Source organism: Pagrus pagrus, assembly GCF_965226575.1.
Source record: "Pagrus pagrus genome assembly, chromosome: 2".
In the NCBI taxonomy this organism is placed as follows: Eukaryota; Metazoa; Chordata; class Actinopteri; order Spariformes; family Sparidae; genus Pagrus; species Pagrus pagrus.
The window spans coordinates 21,459,443-21,476,146 of NC_140186.1; the positions used below are offsets into that span (position 1 = coordinate 21,459,443).

General features: G+C 41.4%; 1 protein-coding gene across 6 annotated transcripts in view; it reads left to right on the plus strand.

Moving 5' to 3' along the window:
* prkcaa (protein kinase C, alpha, a) overlaps positions 1-16,704 on the plus strand; it is a 158,456-nt gene that overhangs the window by 103,408 nt on the left and 38,344 nt on the right. For 2 of the 6 annotated variants that reach the window (XM_084343985.1, XM_084343986.1), the window contains exons 9-14: positions 1,047-1,073; positions 5,316-5,459; positions 5,544-5,717; positions 9,590-9,681; positions 9,991-10,053; positions 10,403-10,541. In XM_084343985.1, coding sequence (XP_084200111.1) covers positions 1,047-1,073; positions 5,316-5,459; positions 5,544-5,717; positions 9,590-9,681; positions 9,991-10,053; positions 10,403-10,541 — 639 coding nt within the window. Of the gene's footprint in view, positions 1-1,046; positions 1,074-2,975; positions 3,027-5,315; positions 5,460-5,543; positions 5,718-9,589; positions 9,682-9,990; positions 10,054-10,402; positions 10,542-16,704 lie in introns of all 6 variants that reach the window. The other 4 variants (XM_084343983.1, XM_084343984.1, XM_084343987.1 and 1 more) reach the window with 2 other exon arrangements.

The following is a 16,704-nucleotide window of genomic DNA, read 5'->3' on the forward strand; positions in this document are numbered from 1 at the left end:
CACATACTGTAGTGGAGAGTTGTGGGTAAATAAATAGAAAGGCCACGGTTGTGATTGGATACTCATGTGTAGAATGTATATCGTTAAAATCGCATTAGCACTGTAATCAAACCTTTTTTTGAGTTACACAAAACATGCTTATTTCCTGTGAAGTTAGTTTGCCGAGTCATAAGAGGTGGTAACACAGTCGGTGATGACCTTCAAAGGCGGGATGTGAGGTAAAGTTATGATGAGCGACGACAGAGAAAGGAGATGAAGAAGAGGAGTGTCGATGAAGGTCATACTGTATAAGAGTCAGACCAGACTTGTGAATGAGGTGTTGTTGGAGCTTTGTGTGTGAGGGTGCAACAGCCGGGACCTTCACCCTGCTTACAAAAGAAACGTTACAGTATTTTTCATAGAGTATGCTCTCCGATTCTCAAGACTAAAGTTAAAATACAGCATAAACAGTAATCAATAATTCATTCGTAGTGTAAGTTTTTCAGTCTCCTGGTCACACAATGTTTCATCCACTTGACCTTACGGCTGCAACTAATGATAACTTCCATTGTAAATGAATGAAAATTTATATTTTCACAATAATTGAGATGCTCATTGCAGTTTTCCCAGAGCATAAAGTGACGTCTTCAAATTGCTCCTATTGTCCCACCAGCAGTAACCAACATTTACTCTGGGAAATGACAACAAAAGCAACAAATAAATACATTTAATCAGCTGGAGCAAGCAAATATTTGACATTTTTGCTTGACAATGACTGAAACTACAATCAATGATCACAATAGTTCTTTAATTGTTGCAACCCTACTTGACTTTATTGTATCCTTTTGGTCTCTGCGGCCTCGAGAATGTGCCGAGTTCTCTCTCCTTTCTTCTCTTCATAAACCCCTCTGTGGTTCTCTCCCTTTTTCCCCTGTAGCTTCCTGCTCCCTCCTGTGTGCTTGGTGAGACTTATACTGTACAAATGCTTTCTTCATCTTGTGTCACGTTGTCATATTTAATGCAAGAGTTTCTCTCTCCCTCTCTCCCCTTCTTGTCCCTGCTCTCAGGACTGCCAAATTAACTTTAATCTAAAGGTAGCTCCTCTCCTCTCCTCTCCTCTCCTCTCCTCTCCTCTCCTCTCCTCTCTCCTTTCTCCTCTCTCCTCTCTCCTCTTTGGTCTTGTCTTGTTGTGGTAACATGTTCCTTCATCTCTCCTCATGTCTGATCATTTGTATGTGGTTCCAAGCTACTGCAAATTGATCCAATTTACTAACAATTTTTCCCGGTTGTGGGTTTGGTTTCATCAGAACAAATGGAAATTAAAACTATTTTGGTCCAATGAATCAACATTGTATTCAGTCACTGCTCATTTTTTGTACATGAAAGAGCTTTGAAAATTTGTTCACTTTTTACGCACTGTATCCTACATGTGGGACATTGTGTGTCAAGTACTTCTCTGTCTTTGCCGCTTCCTGTTAGTCAGAGTTTGTCAGAGGATTGTTAGTAAACTGTGCTGCTCACAGTTCATGGTTGTACATTTGTCTGCATGTGTCTTTGTACTCTGTTGGTGTCTGTGGGTCACTGTGCCTGTCTACATCTTGTGTGCTTACATCAGAGTTATATATGGTCATTATTTTCTCTTATTTTAGAACTTGCTAATATTTTCTACTTCTACCTTTTGACATCTCTTTGTAGCCATAGATGGGACTTCACATGAGACATAATAGACACTGGAATTATGGACGACAGAATTATTCCACACTTGGAAAATATTAGGCTTGAAGAAGAGAAACGAGACCGAATGTGACCACTAGATGTCACCATTGAGCTAAAATACAGAGCCAGTCCTGTTGCCAGAACATGAGCAACTGTATTCTTGTATGTGTGTGTCTGTGTGTGTGTGTTTAGGTTTGTGTATAATTTGCTAGGCCTTCATCAGCTTGCTTGCAAGTTAACAGTTGTTTTCCACCCACAAGTTGTCCTCTTGTTTCTGCCTCATACTTGAAGATTTGATTTCCGTAATACCCAAAAAGTGTGCCGATTCTCACTCACATTTTTTAAGATTGTGTGTTTCTTTTATACTTTTTTACACATTTGCGAGTTCAGGTGGGTTTTTCAGTTGATCAAGGAAATGCAGTACATTGCAGCCATTCAAACTTCCACCAAGCTATGGTGCTTGTAAACTACTTTTCTCTTTCTCTGCCACAAGTTTATAAAATAATCTTTCAGTTAGGGGTGGATTGATCCTTCTTTTTTCTCTGGCTTCTGCATACCTCATCACACATGAAAGTGTGTTTACAGGTGTTGGGGAGTACTACTGCATATGTTATAAAAGTAGAATAAAGTATTTGGTGGCTCCAGAGGAAGCTGCATGTAATCTAATAAGTGATGTCACGCAGTGGCTGAGTTGCATTATGGGTAATGGAGGCGGCAGGTTTTGAAAAGCTGTCAACTTGTCTAGCATTGCACACCTGTAACACTGTTGGACTAGTTTATGAACAAATGATCAAAATTGATACAACAGAACTGGAGATATCATCTTTTTATTCCATACATTCTTCTTCCCTTTCAAAAACTGCCACCTACATTACCCACAATGCAACTTAGCCACTGAGTGACATCACTGGAGGCGATATGTAGTTAATACTTCCAAGACCTGTAAACACACTTTCATGTGTCAAATTGGTGGAGTTACCCTTTAAGGTAACAAGAGGAAATGGATTGCCGTGGCACAAAAAACTAAAACAGAGGCCTGTCAGTACCGGATGGAAGTAGCTGATAGCAGAAACACTGAGTTTTTACAACTTTATTTGCCTAAGAAACTTAATCTTATGTGGAAATCTGTTGTTACCTGGTCCACCTCTTCACTCCTTGGATCACCCCTCAGATATGTGGGTATAAGGTGTCTTGGTTGAGTCAGCTGTTGCAACTCACGCCTGTACTCAAGTGTTCTAAGTGAGACGGCCCTTTGGGTTCCCTTCTCCCTGTGGTTTCAGGACCAAGCAGTTGTGGAAGACTCTGATCAGGTGCATCGTGAGAGGAAGGAAGTAAGGCCGCCGCTCGGCTCAGCTCAGCTTGGCCAGGCTCTTGTCATTGGCTAAAGCTTACAGGTGTGCTGTGATCTGGTGCGGTCTGCTCTGCTTGTGTTTCTCTGCTGCTCTCCCAGATAAGGAGCAGACTTTGATAGATGCCATTAACAAAACTAAAGCTGCTCAGCATTCGTCGTCTCTAGTTTAATGTCTTATTGTGTTCTGTGTTTGATTTGGGCTTGAAATGAATGCTTAAGTGACTCCTGAAGGTCACATGTGCTGAATCAGGGAATTTGTCATGTTTTGTCTGTTGTCAGCCCAGCTTTTCAACTGTTTGGGCGTCACTTCATTTTGTTAGCAGGTATTGAAAGAGTCTGAAAACCCTTCTCTCCACCTCAAGGTATAATATTTTAAAGTCACTGATTTGTCTCACCACTTAGGGCATTTATTATTAGACATTTTATTGGCTTACTGTGTTGTGGAGGTGCAGCGCGCTGTAAAGGGGCATGACTTCCTCGTCACTGGCACAGATTTAGATTCTTCTAGAGCTAGAAAGCAGTAAGGAAAATTGACAGTTTAATAGCAATTTTTATAGTCTATGCTAAAGCTAAACAATGACCTGCTCCATGTGGCATGTGGGTGTAGATTACACCACTGACATTGAGGTTCAGCATGAGTTTGGTCCGGTGTTTGGCCTTGGCTGAGTGTGAATACTGGACTTTGCAATCTTGGTTGTGTTCTTCTGCAGAGAGACAAAAAATCTATTAGAAGTATTTGATTGTTGTTCAGCTGTCAGGCTGCCTTGAAGTTGTGTAGTTTTAAGCATAGAGCACCGTAGTTTTCTAGCAAGCTTCTTGGAGCATCTTGCCACGCTGGGAGACTGAGCATGACTTTGGCATGAAGGATAGAATAGATGGTTCTTGCATTCTTGCAAATGCTGGTGAACACGAGAGACACGTGTCGGGACCGGACATGCATGCACATACTGAGCCACAGTGTGGTATCCGCCTCTTTTTTATCATCATCATCATCATCATCAGTGCTGTTGTTAGGTTTGATGTCACCTATTAGAAATTGCTTTATTCGACCTTGCCTTAAGCACACAATTGACCCTTTTCACAGCAGACATTTTGACTTGTCTAAGCAGGAAAAGCACAGGAGTGACCAATAACGTTAATGATGGCTCCATTCTATTAAGTGTCCCAGTCGAGTCAGGGAGGGAATTTGGGCGACACTAGAGCCCTGGAACAAGCGCACCTAAACTGGAATCCAGCCAAGATTAATATTATAAATCCCACCTGGGCTTTTCCTGCTTTGACAAGTCAACATGTCTGCAGTGAAAAGGGTCTATTGGATGTAAGAGGTGATTTAAATGATGTAACGCTTTCAATAATGTTGAGCCTCTTTCCAATCGCTACTCCGATTCCAAAAAAGTTGGGTGCTGCATAAAACGTAAATAAAATAGAATACAGTCAGTCTTTCGAGGATGCCCCTTTCATACCCAGTCATGATACTGTCGCCTGTTACCAATGAGCCTGTTCACCTGAGGAGTGTTCCAAACAGGTGTCTTTGGAGCGTTCCACAACTTTCCCAGTATGTTCTTGCCCCTGTCCCAACTTGTTTGACTTTGTTTAATCCAACGAGAACAGCCAGCACTGAAGTTTCAATTCATCTTAATGAGAAAAACTTTTACTATACTTTAAAATTACTCTGTCACAGCTCCTGCTATTTATTGGTCAATAATGTAACAAGATGAGAGCAAGAGATGTCAACGTATACTTTTTGTTTGCCACAATTCAGCAGCTTTATTTAATTGTATCTGTTTGTATGGAGCCATTTTTGTGTGCATCTGCTCCACAATACCGCTGTCTCATTTCACTCCATTAATTTTTAATCCTGCTTATCAATCAGTGTATTGGGGCTGTTAGTGGGCAAATGAGCAGTGTGAGTGTGTAAGCACATGTAGAGGTTTTGTTTTTATTTTATTTTTTTTTACAATGAAATTAAAACATATGAAATATTTGTGTGTATGATAATGGTTAAACTATTTAAACAACAAATACGGAAATTGGACGTGTTGGTTTGGAATCGAGAGGAATCCACCACAAACAAGCCTCGTCGAAGTTCACCGATTCTGTCTGTTGTCATAACTTTTAAGACATGGTTTCAGGAATTTAGGTGGGTTAGGTTATCTTTTGTGAACTGCAGAGTGCAGCTTTGATGTTGTGTGTGTGTGTGTGCGTGTGTGTGTGTTATCGCATTTTAAAATGTCTCTCTTACACACCACCCTTTGTGCCCTGAGTGCAGAAAGCCAAGCTAGGCCCAGGTAAGAAGGTGATCACCGAGACTGACAACAGTGACTCCAGCCAGCTGCCTTCCAACAACCTCAACCAGGTCAAACTCACCGACTTCTCCTTTCTCGCTGTCCTGGGGAAAGGCAGCTTCGGCAAGGTGAGGCGGCTCATAAATAAAGTTTTTAGTGAAAACGCCAACAGATAGCATGAGATCTAAAGGAGCATGTCTGTCTGTCTGAAGGTCATGCTGGCAGAGATGAGGTCCACTGAAGAGCTGTACGCAATAAAGATCCTGAAGAAGGACGTGGTGATCCAGGACGATGATGTGGAATGTACCATGGTGGAGAAGAGAGTCCTGGCCCAGCAGGACAAGCCACCCTTCCTCACACATCTCCACTCGTGCTTTCAGACTGTGGTAGGTAAAATGCTCCCAGACATGAGTTGGGACAAGTCACTGCAGGCCGGGTCAGGTCAAATTAATTCATGAAGGGGCTTTTAGCCAAACAGCTTAGTCATAAAGTGTTGTAGAGAGCAGCAGAGGACGTGTGTGACAAGTACAGTTAAAAAAAAAGAGGGAGAAGGAGGAACAAACAAACCCCAATTAGAAGGCTTAGGTTTGTGTGTGTGTGTGTGTGTGAATACAAAAACATGTGCCTGTACATGCATGAATATGTGTATTGACTTCCAAAACCAGACCACACAACCGGAGAGCACGTACTGTATGACGGAAGAGACTTATAAATATGTGTATTTCCGAAGAGAAAACATACTTGGTCTTGTTCAGACCACAGTGCAAATCTGTTTTTTGGCATATGCAGACTGCATTCAGATTTATTTAAGGAAGTCTGGACAGCAAAAAAAAAACCACATGAATTCATTTTTGCAAACTGGATCCAAACCACATATCAAATTACTACAAGTGCGTCTCAGTCCGGACACTCTGGCCGTTCAGGTCAGATTTCAAAGTGTCTTTTGTGTCGCTTGCAACACCACACACGATGTCGACATCAAATCTAGACTCACGGAAGTGTACCAGAGCAGGTGAGCATGCTGCTACTAGCAGAGCGGTATGGAGGACAACACAGAGAGCAACAGTCTGTGGACAGTCACGCTGAGTTAAATTGTCTGTGTTGTGACTTGACAGCATGATTATTTGGAGGGCGAGATGATAGAGCTTCATTTCTCATGCTTCCATGTTGGAAAGTCATGTCATCAGCGTACGTAGTGACTGACGCCTACGTAGTTACCACAGCAACCCGTCCATATACAGTTGGTGATGTCTGGATACAAAAATCAGATCTGACCACAGTCTGTCTTAAAGATCTTATTTGAAAAACAAATTTGATTTGCCTACAATCTGAATATCATCTTCAATGCTTTTTTTTTTTACCTAGTAGTCTATATAAAGAACAACACCATGAAATTTTCATGCCCTGCTCCTCGCATACATTTTAGTCTAAATGTGAAAGAAACGTTTTACCTAATCAGAATGCCTCTGGTTATATCGCAGCCACTGTTCTGCGCTCGATGCCAAATTAATTCCTATTACTGTAGCAGTATGATTCCTCAGAGAGGCCGAGCCGAAGTGTAGCAACTGATTAGAGCTGTAGCACCAGCAGGCAGACTGGGGAAAGAGGAAGAGACACAGCTTGGTGTCACTTGTAGCATATTCATGAACACACACACACACACACACACACACACACACACACACACACACGAAAAACAGGCCTACTCTTACACTTTCCCAACTTTTCTCCGGTCTGTGCAGACTTATGCATAATTATATATTATATATAACCATTAGAGATATATCCCTCTATATATAGAGATACTGTATATATAGAGAGATACATCTCTATATATAGAGATACTGTATATATAGAGAGATATATAGAGCGATATATCTCTATGTATAGAGATATGCATATCTATATATAGAGATATGCATATCTCTATATATAGACTTATGCATAATTATATATTATATATAACCATTAGAGATACATCCCTCTATATATAGAGATACTGTATATATATAGAGAGAGATACATCTCTATATATAGAGATACTGTGTATATATAGAGAGAGAGATATAGAGCGATATATCTCTATATATAGAGATATGCATATCTCTATATATATAGACTTATGCATAATTATATATTATATATAACCATAAGAGATATATCCCTCTATATATAGAGATACTGTATATATAGAGAGAGATATCCCTCTATATATAGAGATATGCATATCTCTATATATATAGACTTATGCATAATTATATATTATATATAACCATAAGAGATATATCCCTCTATATATAGAGATACTGTATATATAGAGAGAGATACATCTCTATATATAGAGATACTGTATATATAGAGAGAGATATATAGAGCATATCTCTATATATAGAGATATGCATATCTCTATATATAGACTTATGCATATCTCTATATATAGAGATGTATATATCTATATATATATAGAGAGAGATACAGATCTATCTATCTATCTATCTATCTATGTGTGTGTGCGCATGTGTGTGTTTGAGCGAGACAGAAGCCGTTTTTGTACTGGGCAGCAACCCGCCAATTTGGCTGTCCTTTTTGCGGCTAGGTCCGCAAATTTAGACAGACGGCGGCATATTGGGGGTCTGCCAATATGACGCCTCAGAGGGTACACTTTTAGCCGCCTCCATTGCTATGTAAATCCAAGGTGTCTATGTGCCAGCAATTGCGTGACATGGGCGGAGGTGTTGATGACATGTGCTGTTGTGTGACCCACAGCCAAGAGTTTAAAAGCAGGAAACGGCTGATCACAGCAGTCAGTTCATCACTTCATCCGCTGTTAAGATGAGCAACTGGAAAGCCGCTGCGATGCGGGAGATGCTAACCATCACAGCCGAGAGAATCGTCAATAACCAGATCACTCGTCACTGTTCACGCCCAACTTCGTGCTTCACGTCACGTCACATGTTTACGCCTACCCCAGGGGCGGCTTTTTTGCAAAGAAGGAATATTACGCCTCCGTTTCACATAGACAAGGCGGCAGATTGCAGCCTTTACCTGGCTGCAAATGTGGCGCATTTTCTAACTAAAAGGGGCTAGAGAGCACGTGTATGCATACAGAAGGGGCGGGGCTGTAGACTGAATGCAAGTGAAAGACACTTTACGTCATGAAACGTTAGAGATATATCTCTATAGCTCTATATATCTACATCTCTCTCTCTCTCTACATATATATGTTGAGAGAGAGAGAGAGAGAGATATCTGTATGTATATAGATATACATATCTATATTTAGAGATACATAGATCTATCTATCTATCTATCTATCTATCTATCTATCTATCTATCTATCTATCTATCTATCTATCTCTATATAATGTTGACACAACTTTGATATGATGGGGAGGCAGCGTAATTTGTGGGCTTCGGACTGGAGTGTGTGTGTACGTGTGTTTGCACGTGTGAAGGACACTTTACGTCATGAAACGTTATACCTCTCTATCTCTCTCTGTATATATTTATCTCTATATATATCTCTATATCTCTCTTTTTCTCTCTATACATATATATATATATATATATATATGAGAGAGAGAGAGGGGGTTAGACATTTTGCATTTTTATTAGCTTTATAAAAAGTGAAAACAACTCTACATCTACAAAGACTACTTTGGTGTAAGAGGTGTAGAGACATAGATAACGTGTGTCCTCTGCTCAAATGACCCTCATCGTATTGCAATGAGGGTCAGAGCTCTCAAGTCCAAGATCACATCTGAGTAGTGACACTTGGTCAAACTTGGTGAAAGGTCAGCTTTGCTGCCAGTATGGATCTGCTTCTGTGAGATGGTTTGTTTGTGTTTTGCTGGTAAGGGACTGTCAAACACAGCTAAACCAGGGTCAGGCCAAACTTGTCATAAGCACTAAGGGACCAGCACTATTAGACAAAGAGAATGCTTCCTGACAGATGTCTGTGTTGAGTGTTTTCTTTTTCCATGAAGCTCTTTGTTGTGGGCTTCTTAGGTCACCTTGTCATAGAAAGTGTAGCATGAACGATGAACGACTCAGACAGCAAGGTTAGAGGACTCCACCATACTGAAATATACTGTATCTCCCGTTTAGAGCACTTTCAGTGATAGCGAATGTAGAATTGTTGTGTAATTTCACAGCTTTTGTGAAACTGCAAAGTTACACAAAATAATGATGTTGCATGGTTTTTCCCCCATCCATGCCTAACTCCTCTCTTCTATTCCCTCTGTCTCTGTGACCATAGGACCGTCTGTACTTTGTCATGGAATATGTGAATGGCGGAGACCTCATGTACCACATTCAACAAGTGGGCAAGTTCAAGGAACCTCAGGCAGTGTAAGAAATGTGTATTTATCAGTAACTGGTGCTGTTATCTTAAAATAGTGAATCATTTTTAACTGTCCATAGACATTATATGTTTATTTTGTTTTTCTAAAAAATCTGTCTACAGTGTCACCAATGTAAAAACTCTTCTTACGTACATCCTGCATTATTACTGCAGCAAGCTTGTGAATCATTAGCTACTCCAGCAATATGGTCGTTTAGTATGATTTATATAAGGTGGTATAGCAAAGCTTTCTTAAAGTGTTCTTAGGTAAAGTTTCCTTTTGTTTTAACTCTGTGATTGTGTGGATGTTGTTGCAGGTTCTATGCAGCAGAGATCGCTGTGGGTCTCTTCTTCCTGCACCTTAAAGGAGTCATCTACAGGTGAGTATTACCTAGTTCGCAGCGTAAATAAAGTGCACGCTGTTCTTCAAATTCAGTGCCTGCATTTCAAATAATATTCAGACATTTTGTGACCCGATAACTGTCTTTTTCTCTGCAACCGATACCATGCGGTCAAGTGTTATCCTTTAGTGAATGCCACCGTACAATGATTTGTTTCGTGAAAGTGTTTTATTAGCTCTTTCTTGAAATCACACAGCAGCAGTGACCAAGGTTTGTTTGGAATAAATATCATAAAGATTGAAATTAGTAGGATTAGCGGTCAAAGCCACCTGCTGACTCTAACTCTCAAAGAGAACTTCTTCAAGGATTTGTTGAATGTCTTCCTCAGGGATCTGAAGTTGGACAATGTGATGTTGGACTGTGAGGGACACATTAAGATTGCTGACTTTGGCATGTGTAAAGAGAACATGATAGAGGGGGTTACCACACGCACCTTCTGCGGCACTCCAGACTACATCGCCCCAGAGGTAAGGCTGACCCTGGAGAGATGTGTGTTTGCGCTGAATGTTTGATGCATGAGGTCATCTCTGTCACTGTCTGGTCTGAGCCTGTGTCACCCTTGTGCTCCAGATTAAGGTCACTGCCTCAGGATAGATACGCACACACGCGCTCAAGCACTCTCTCATGACGTAAGCATCCCAGGCAGACAGACGCTCAGCGTGTCCGCCGGCGAGTCCAAACTTAACCCAAACATACAAGCTGGGGTCTCCGTGTGTCCAAATAGACTCTATCCTTGTTTTGATCAGTTTCTGTGATTATAATTTCACTGAAGACAAATCCACTTGACTTTCAATTTCACCTTGTCATTTGCGATTATTGTCATCATTTAGCCGTGAAAGACAGCTAGATATTCACCTTCTTTTCGTCCTTTTTGATTGGTAAAATCCACATTTATTGTGGACATGGAAAGACATCTAAACATTATGTTTCTGAAAATCATCTCACAGCGAACCATTATACAGTGTATGACCTGTTGGTCCAGTGATGATCAAATAATATCAGTCCAGCACATTCACATACAGCACTAACACGAAAAACTAATTCACCTGAGGACATGGAGATATTACAAATAAATACCAAAAGAGCAACAGCAACAACAAAAAAGAAAGAAAAGAAAGAAACAGAGGTACATATAAAGACCAATATGAACACAATTAGAAAGATGTTTCAGGGGAAAAGCTTTCATAATTGCTCAGAAGTTTATTACACTTTTTGTAGTTTATGTAATTCAGGGATTTAAGTATCGAATTTAATTTTAGAAGAAAAGGTAAAAACTTCTGAAGAGATTTAGATGTTTTTTGTCCATTAGGGATAAGCATCGACCCATCACACTGATGACATCATCACACACGAAAAGACGACATTAAATGGGGCACTAGTAAAAGAAAGTAAAGACGTTGACAAATTAAAAGATCGAATGAGTGACATCCCCAGTAAGCGGCTGTAAGCGTTATTTTAGCTAACTTCCTGTCCGTTATAAAGTTAGCAATCCCCTCCCTCCTCTGTACGTCGACACATGAACAGCGGATCCTGCTCTCTGCTGTTCATGAGCAGACAGGACCGCCTCTTTGTGGAGTTCTCTGTCCTGATTGGATAAAGTGGGCAGGGATACCAGAAAATGTCTTTGTCTATTACTGCATGAGTGGAGGGAGGAGAGACATGAGTTACCGACCAAACGCTCAAACATAGAGCTATTTACCACTGATGTTCATAAAAATAATATCACTTACAGCTGCTTTAACAAAATCAATGCCTGGGATTCAGTGGCTCTGAAAACCAGACTAAAGACACATAATGAAATACAATTTTCTGATTGTTAATCTATTTATCTCTTATTTTCACCCAATATACTTACAGAAAAGTTCTGATGCTAAAGCTTGGAGCAGTTTATCCCTCACGTACAGATTAAGTTTGTCCAACTCTCTAGCCTTTAACAGTTAGCTGGCTTTTATTTAATGGTGGGCTGGGTTATCGATCCTTTCTAAAAACCCCCTCTGACAGACTGGGAGGTTAATTCCAGCCCACGGACGCAGGGTGAACATGCTGTGACCGCTCAGAGTCAGACTGACACTAATGCGGCAGCCAGGGATGACACAGCAGGGGATAGGAGCGGCTACTGTTTCCATAGCACTCAGAGCCAGTGCACGCATTTAATGTCACACGCTTTATGCTATGTCACACTCCCACCTGCATGACAGCATCACATGCACACAATTCTGCATACATGTATGCATGCATGTCATTAGACACAAGCTCAATCGTATGTATACACATGCACACACTCAAAAACCCAAGCAGAGGCTGACCTTAAAAACTGGGCTCACAGTGGTGACATTTTCAGATATAATTGGGGGAAAGTGCTCCTTAAATTGTGTGTGACACAAGAATCAGCTACTAAGTACTTTGTCAGCTGAATTTGACTTCACAGCTCGGACACATGCTTCATATGATTATCTTTTATTGGTCACTGTGTTGAACATGCTTCAAGTGTATGTATGTTATTAGTAGCAACTGTAGCAGCTACAAACATTTGCAAAAGCCCAATCTGCAAGTCCATGTTTCATTTGCTCTGGCAGGTACATCATCCCATTCAGACAGATTTCCATCCGTCCTAGTTCGTAATGGGACGGTTTGATAGAATGACTGACAGAGGAGCGCGACTGGTCTACATTTGAAAAGTCACATTAGTTTTGCTACTAAGATTAGCTGTAGGTCCATCTACAACAATCAATGTGGCAGGTTCGCTAAATTCAGATCAAACTTTCAAACTAGGTAGCGCTGATCGAATGTGATTCAAGATTCCAAAAATGTGTGTGTGTAGTGGGGCTTTGTTGATTGTTGTGTGGGGAGGGCAGGGTGGAGCGAGCCAGTTCTCCATGGAGAGAGTCGGTTGCAGAGCCAAATTTTCTGGAGGAATAAACAGCCAGAGTCACATTGGCTTCTTCTCTTATCTGGAGCCATTTACCGATGGGAGTAGAGCTCAGACATAACTTTGAAACGTTTGGGATTAAAAAGTGGATTTATCTTCACTCCTGCTGATCAACCTGACTGCAGCAGCAACCTGCAGAGGTGACCTTATTGCCGGTTGTTCATGTACTGTGTTGACTGTCGACCAGAGCTGGAGGGAAAATGTAGCTTATTTTATGAACGTATGGAGGAGAGGAGAAAAGTGAACTAGTGAGTACAGAGAGAGAGACTTCAGCACACAGACACACAGCCTCGGTGCGGGCCGCTGCTCACCAGCTTACAGCTAATGTAAAATAAAGTAGTCTGTGGGAGTAACGTGAATAAACACAAAATGATCCCCTGGTCAAATGTATTCATTTTCACTTCATGTTCGGTCTGAGCACACCATCACAAAAGTCACTTTAACCACCTTCATCCTCCAGGTTAAGGGTTAGTGGATAGAGAAGAAAATGTTTTTTTTATATCTGGGCCAACCATAGTTTTCACAGTTCCACACTACCTGTATGGACACCAGATATGCATGAACACTCTCACGTTTCTCTCAGTTTATTTATATATTTGTGTTTATATGAGCTGCTACAGTCAGGACACTTCTGGCTGGTTTGTGCATGTTTGTATCTCAATATGTGCGAGATAGGTGTGAGAGAAGAAATATTTTTCACACTCCTCTTTCACACACACACCTGCCCACATGCCTATTACTCTATCTGTGAGGGAGTGCATTTCTATGTAGCAGTGGGTCCCCTGGTTGACAGCCCACATGTGACAGAATACAGTGCACACACACAGACACACACACACATCCCGGCACACAGTTTTCGCCGTGTTTACTCTGACCTATATAGCCAGTCGTTGGTCGCTCCTGTCTGGGAGGAATGCTCACACTAATGTGAATTTACACCTCAATGACTTTGACACAGAGAGAAAGAGATAGCGAGAAGAGAGGGAGAGAAGGGAGAGAATGGAGGGCGGACACAAAGGCGACATAAGGTATCAGATGTGAGGAAGACAGCAGCGGGGGGCAAGAGAAGATTCTGAAGAGAAGAGGCAAATAAAAGCAAGAGGTGAAATAAGAAAGAGTGGACTGATGATGGCTCTGCGCCGCATTTCAGGGGAGCATTTGAGGATATTGAGCTGTCTGACACGGGCCATTTCCCTCTACGCCCTAGTTGGTCCCCACTGCAGTGTGGCATTACGATGCATGGGTGTCCACTTCCGTGCTGTGGGCTGAAACAGTGGTTGGGGGGTTTGTAGTGTCTGGATGATATAGTGCAAGTTTAATCCTAAAGGAAGAGACACTTTTTAGATGCTTGTTAAACTGTCGCTGAGCTTTGTTAATGTGTTGTAATGCAGGACGGACTGATAGAAATGACTAACTCGAAAGAAACAAAGTTAAACTGAACAAACTGTCTTGGTTAGTCTTTCCGCTATTCCACCAATCACTGCTTCAGGTGTCTTGATGATGCATGCTTTAGGTTGTTTACGATTTTTAGACATGTAGTTCAGTTATTGTTGCTGAATAATGACTGTAGCGTTTCCTTGTGTCTCAGAAAGAGGACTAGGAATAGCAACACTGAGTCATTATGGAGTTGTCGACCAGCCACATGCTCCTGCTGCAGTGGCAGCTCCAATTTTAAACCTTTCACCAATTACTGAGCACTGAAACCAGTTTTTGTCAGATCAGAGCCATTAGCAGTCCTGCAAAATCACTCCAACCATGGTGGTAAAAGTGAGTGAGAGGTGAGAAAGAGTCGGTGCGGAAGAAGAAGGTGAAAAAGAGGGAGTGAGAAGAGTGAGACAGAAAAGCAGAGAGCATGAACATGCAAACATCCTGCAGACAAGATGGCAGGCAGGGAAAACTGTTTGGACTGCAGTTTACTTCTTTTAACTTCAGTGATTGAAGAGACGCTTTATCTTCCCTCTTTTGCAGATTTTTTACGTTGAGCTTGATGATAGCCTTTTCCTTTCCTCTTAGTACAAATATTATATTGCATGTGCATGTCATTACAATGTATTTTCCCTTTTAGGCTTATTTTTAATTAACATCATTAGTTTTTGTCATTGCGGCACTGATAGCATGCCACGAAATATTTTACAGTGTCATTGATAATCCATCATATGCTGCTGTAGTTCAGTTATGTAATGGCATCTGTAATTATATATTGGCCTATATTAAAATGTATAATATTTATTTTGCTTTACCTTTCTACCTGCCTGAGCTGCTCTAGTTCTTCATGGTCAGATCTGTGTAGATACTACAGATACTGTATGTGGACAATAACCTACATATCTACACGTGAGGAACACACAAAAACTAAAAACTGTATTTTTCTCAACTTTCAAAACCACCAAAAGTGTAATTTTAATGTATTAGTATTTCATCTGAACCAGACACCATAACAATCACAGAAACACTAAAGCTACGTGTCCACAAGATCCGTCGTTTTCATGCTGCCAATTCATTGTCTGTGTAGAACCGTGCAATGCATTCTGGTAGTTGCTCACTGTGTTTCGAGTAATGGGGCACCACGTCGCCTCCTCGTCATTTGCATTAAGTAGAATTCTGACTACTTTATGCAAATCAGGGGTGTCCGACACAATGCCTCTGATTACTCGAGAAGCACTATAAAAATGAATCGTCAAGTTATAATGACATCAGAATCTGCAACTGCATGGCTTATTTCTCGCCTAAGAAGTCTTCATACGCACATTTCGCTTTTGTGTTTTTGTAATATGAGCGAAAGCTTCCAAACACGCGGCCATGTTGGTCTGGTTTGAAATCCCAGAGCAGCGGCCCACGAGTGGGGTTCTTCCAATCAGGTGCAGCCAGTCAGCCAGGGGTGTCGAGAAAGACACTGTGTTTACCAGGCTGGGAGGATCTCATAAATGATGCTATCAAGTTGCATTGTGGGTCATATAAATCGAGAGTTTCGGTGGCGTGACTCACATGAGACTAAATGTCAGGATGTCTCTTCTGCTTCTGCTTTCGACTGTTCTTTTTTCGTCTGTTTCTGACAAGCCCACCCCCGAACTTTCTGGTGAAATACTGCAATACTAAATTTGCTGTATGATCCCTTCAAGTAGCACAATTCGTCTTGTTAAAAGGTTGCTGCTCATCTTCACTGCTACTTGCAGTGTGGGAGGCTCACGTAAACCCCAAGGCTGCTCATTACAGTAATATCATCAGTAAATGAAACCAACCACAACAGGCACATACAGAGCTGAGAATAAGAAAATGCTCTCAAAAACAGACCACTAAAGCATGGCCTGATGCACACTGTATCTGCTCGACAGCACACACATTTCTCAAAGGGCTCCGTTGACAACAAAGAGGCAGATATTCACATGGCACCCTGTAACTGTGTTGGCCATGAGTGCAGTGCTGTGCGGCGCAGCGTTCAGCCACACTGCCTCGGCTTTTATCTGTTTATGTATGTAGGACGAGGTTTATAGGAGCAGAGGTTGGTACGTGTGTGCACTTGTGTGTCTGTGTGTGTAGTGAAGAGAGTAGCCTTGAATAGCTAGCAGTCTGATCCACAACTGTCATGTAGCATTAGGCACAATAGGAGAGAAATGTCTGCAGCAGTGCCCATGCACATGCACACGCACACACACACATACAGATAGACGAGCGCACAAATGCAGACTATTTAAGCCACGAGC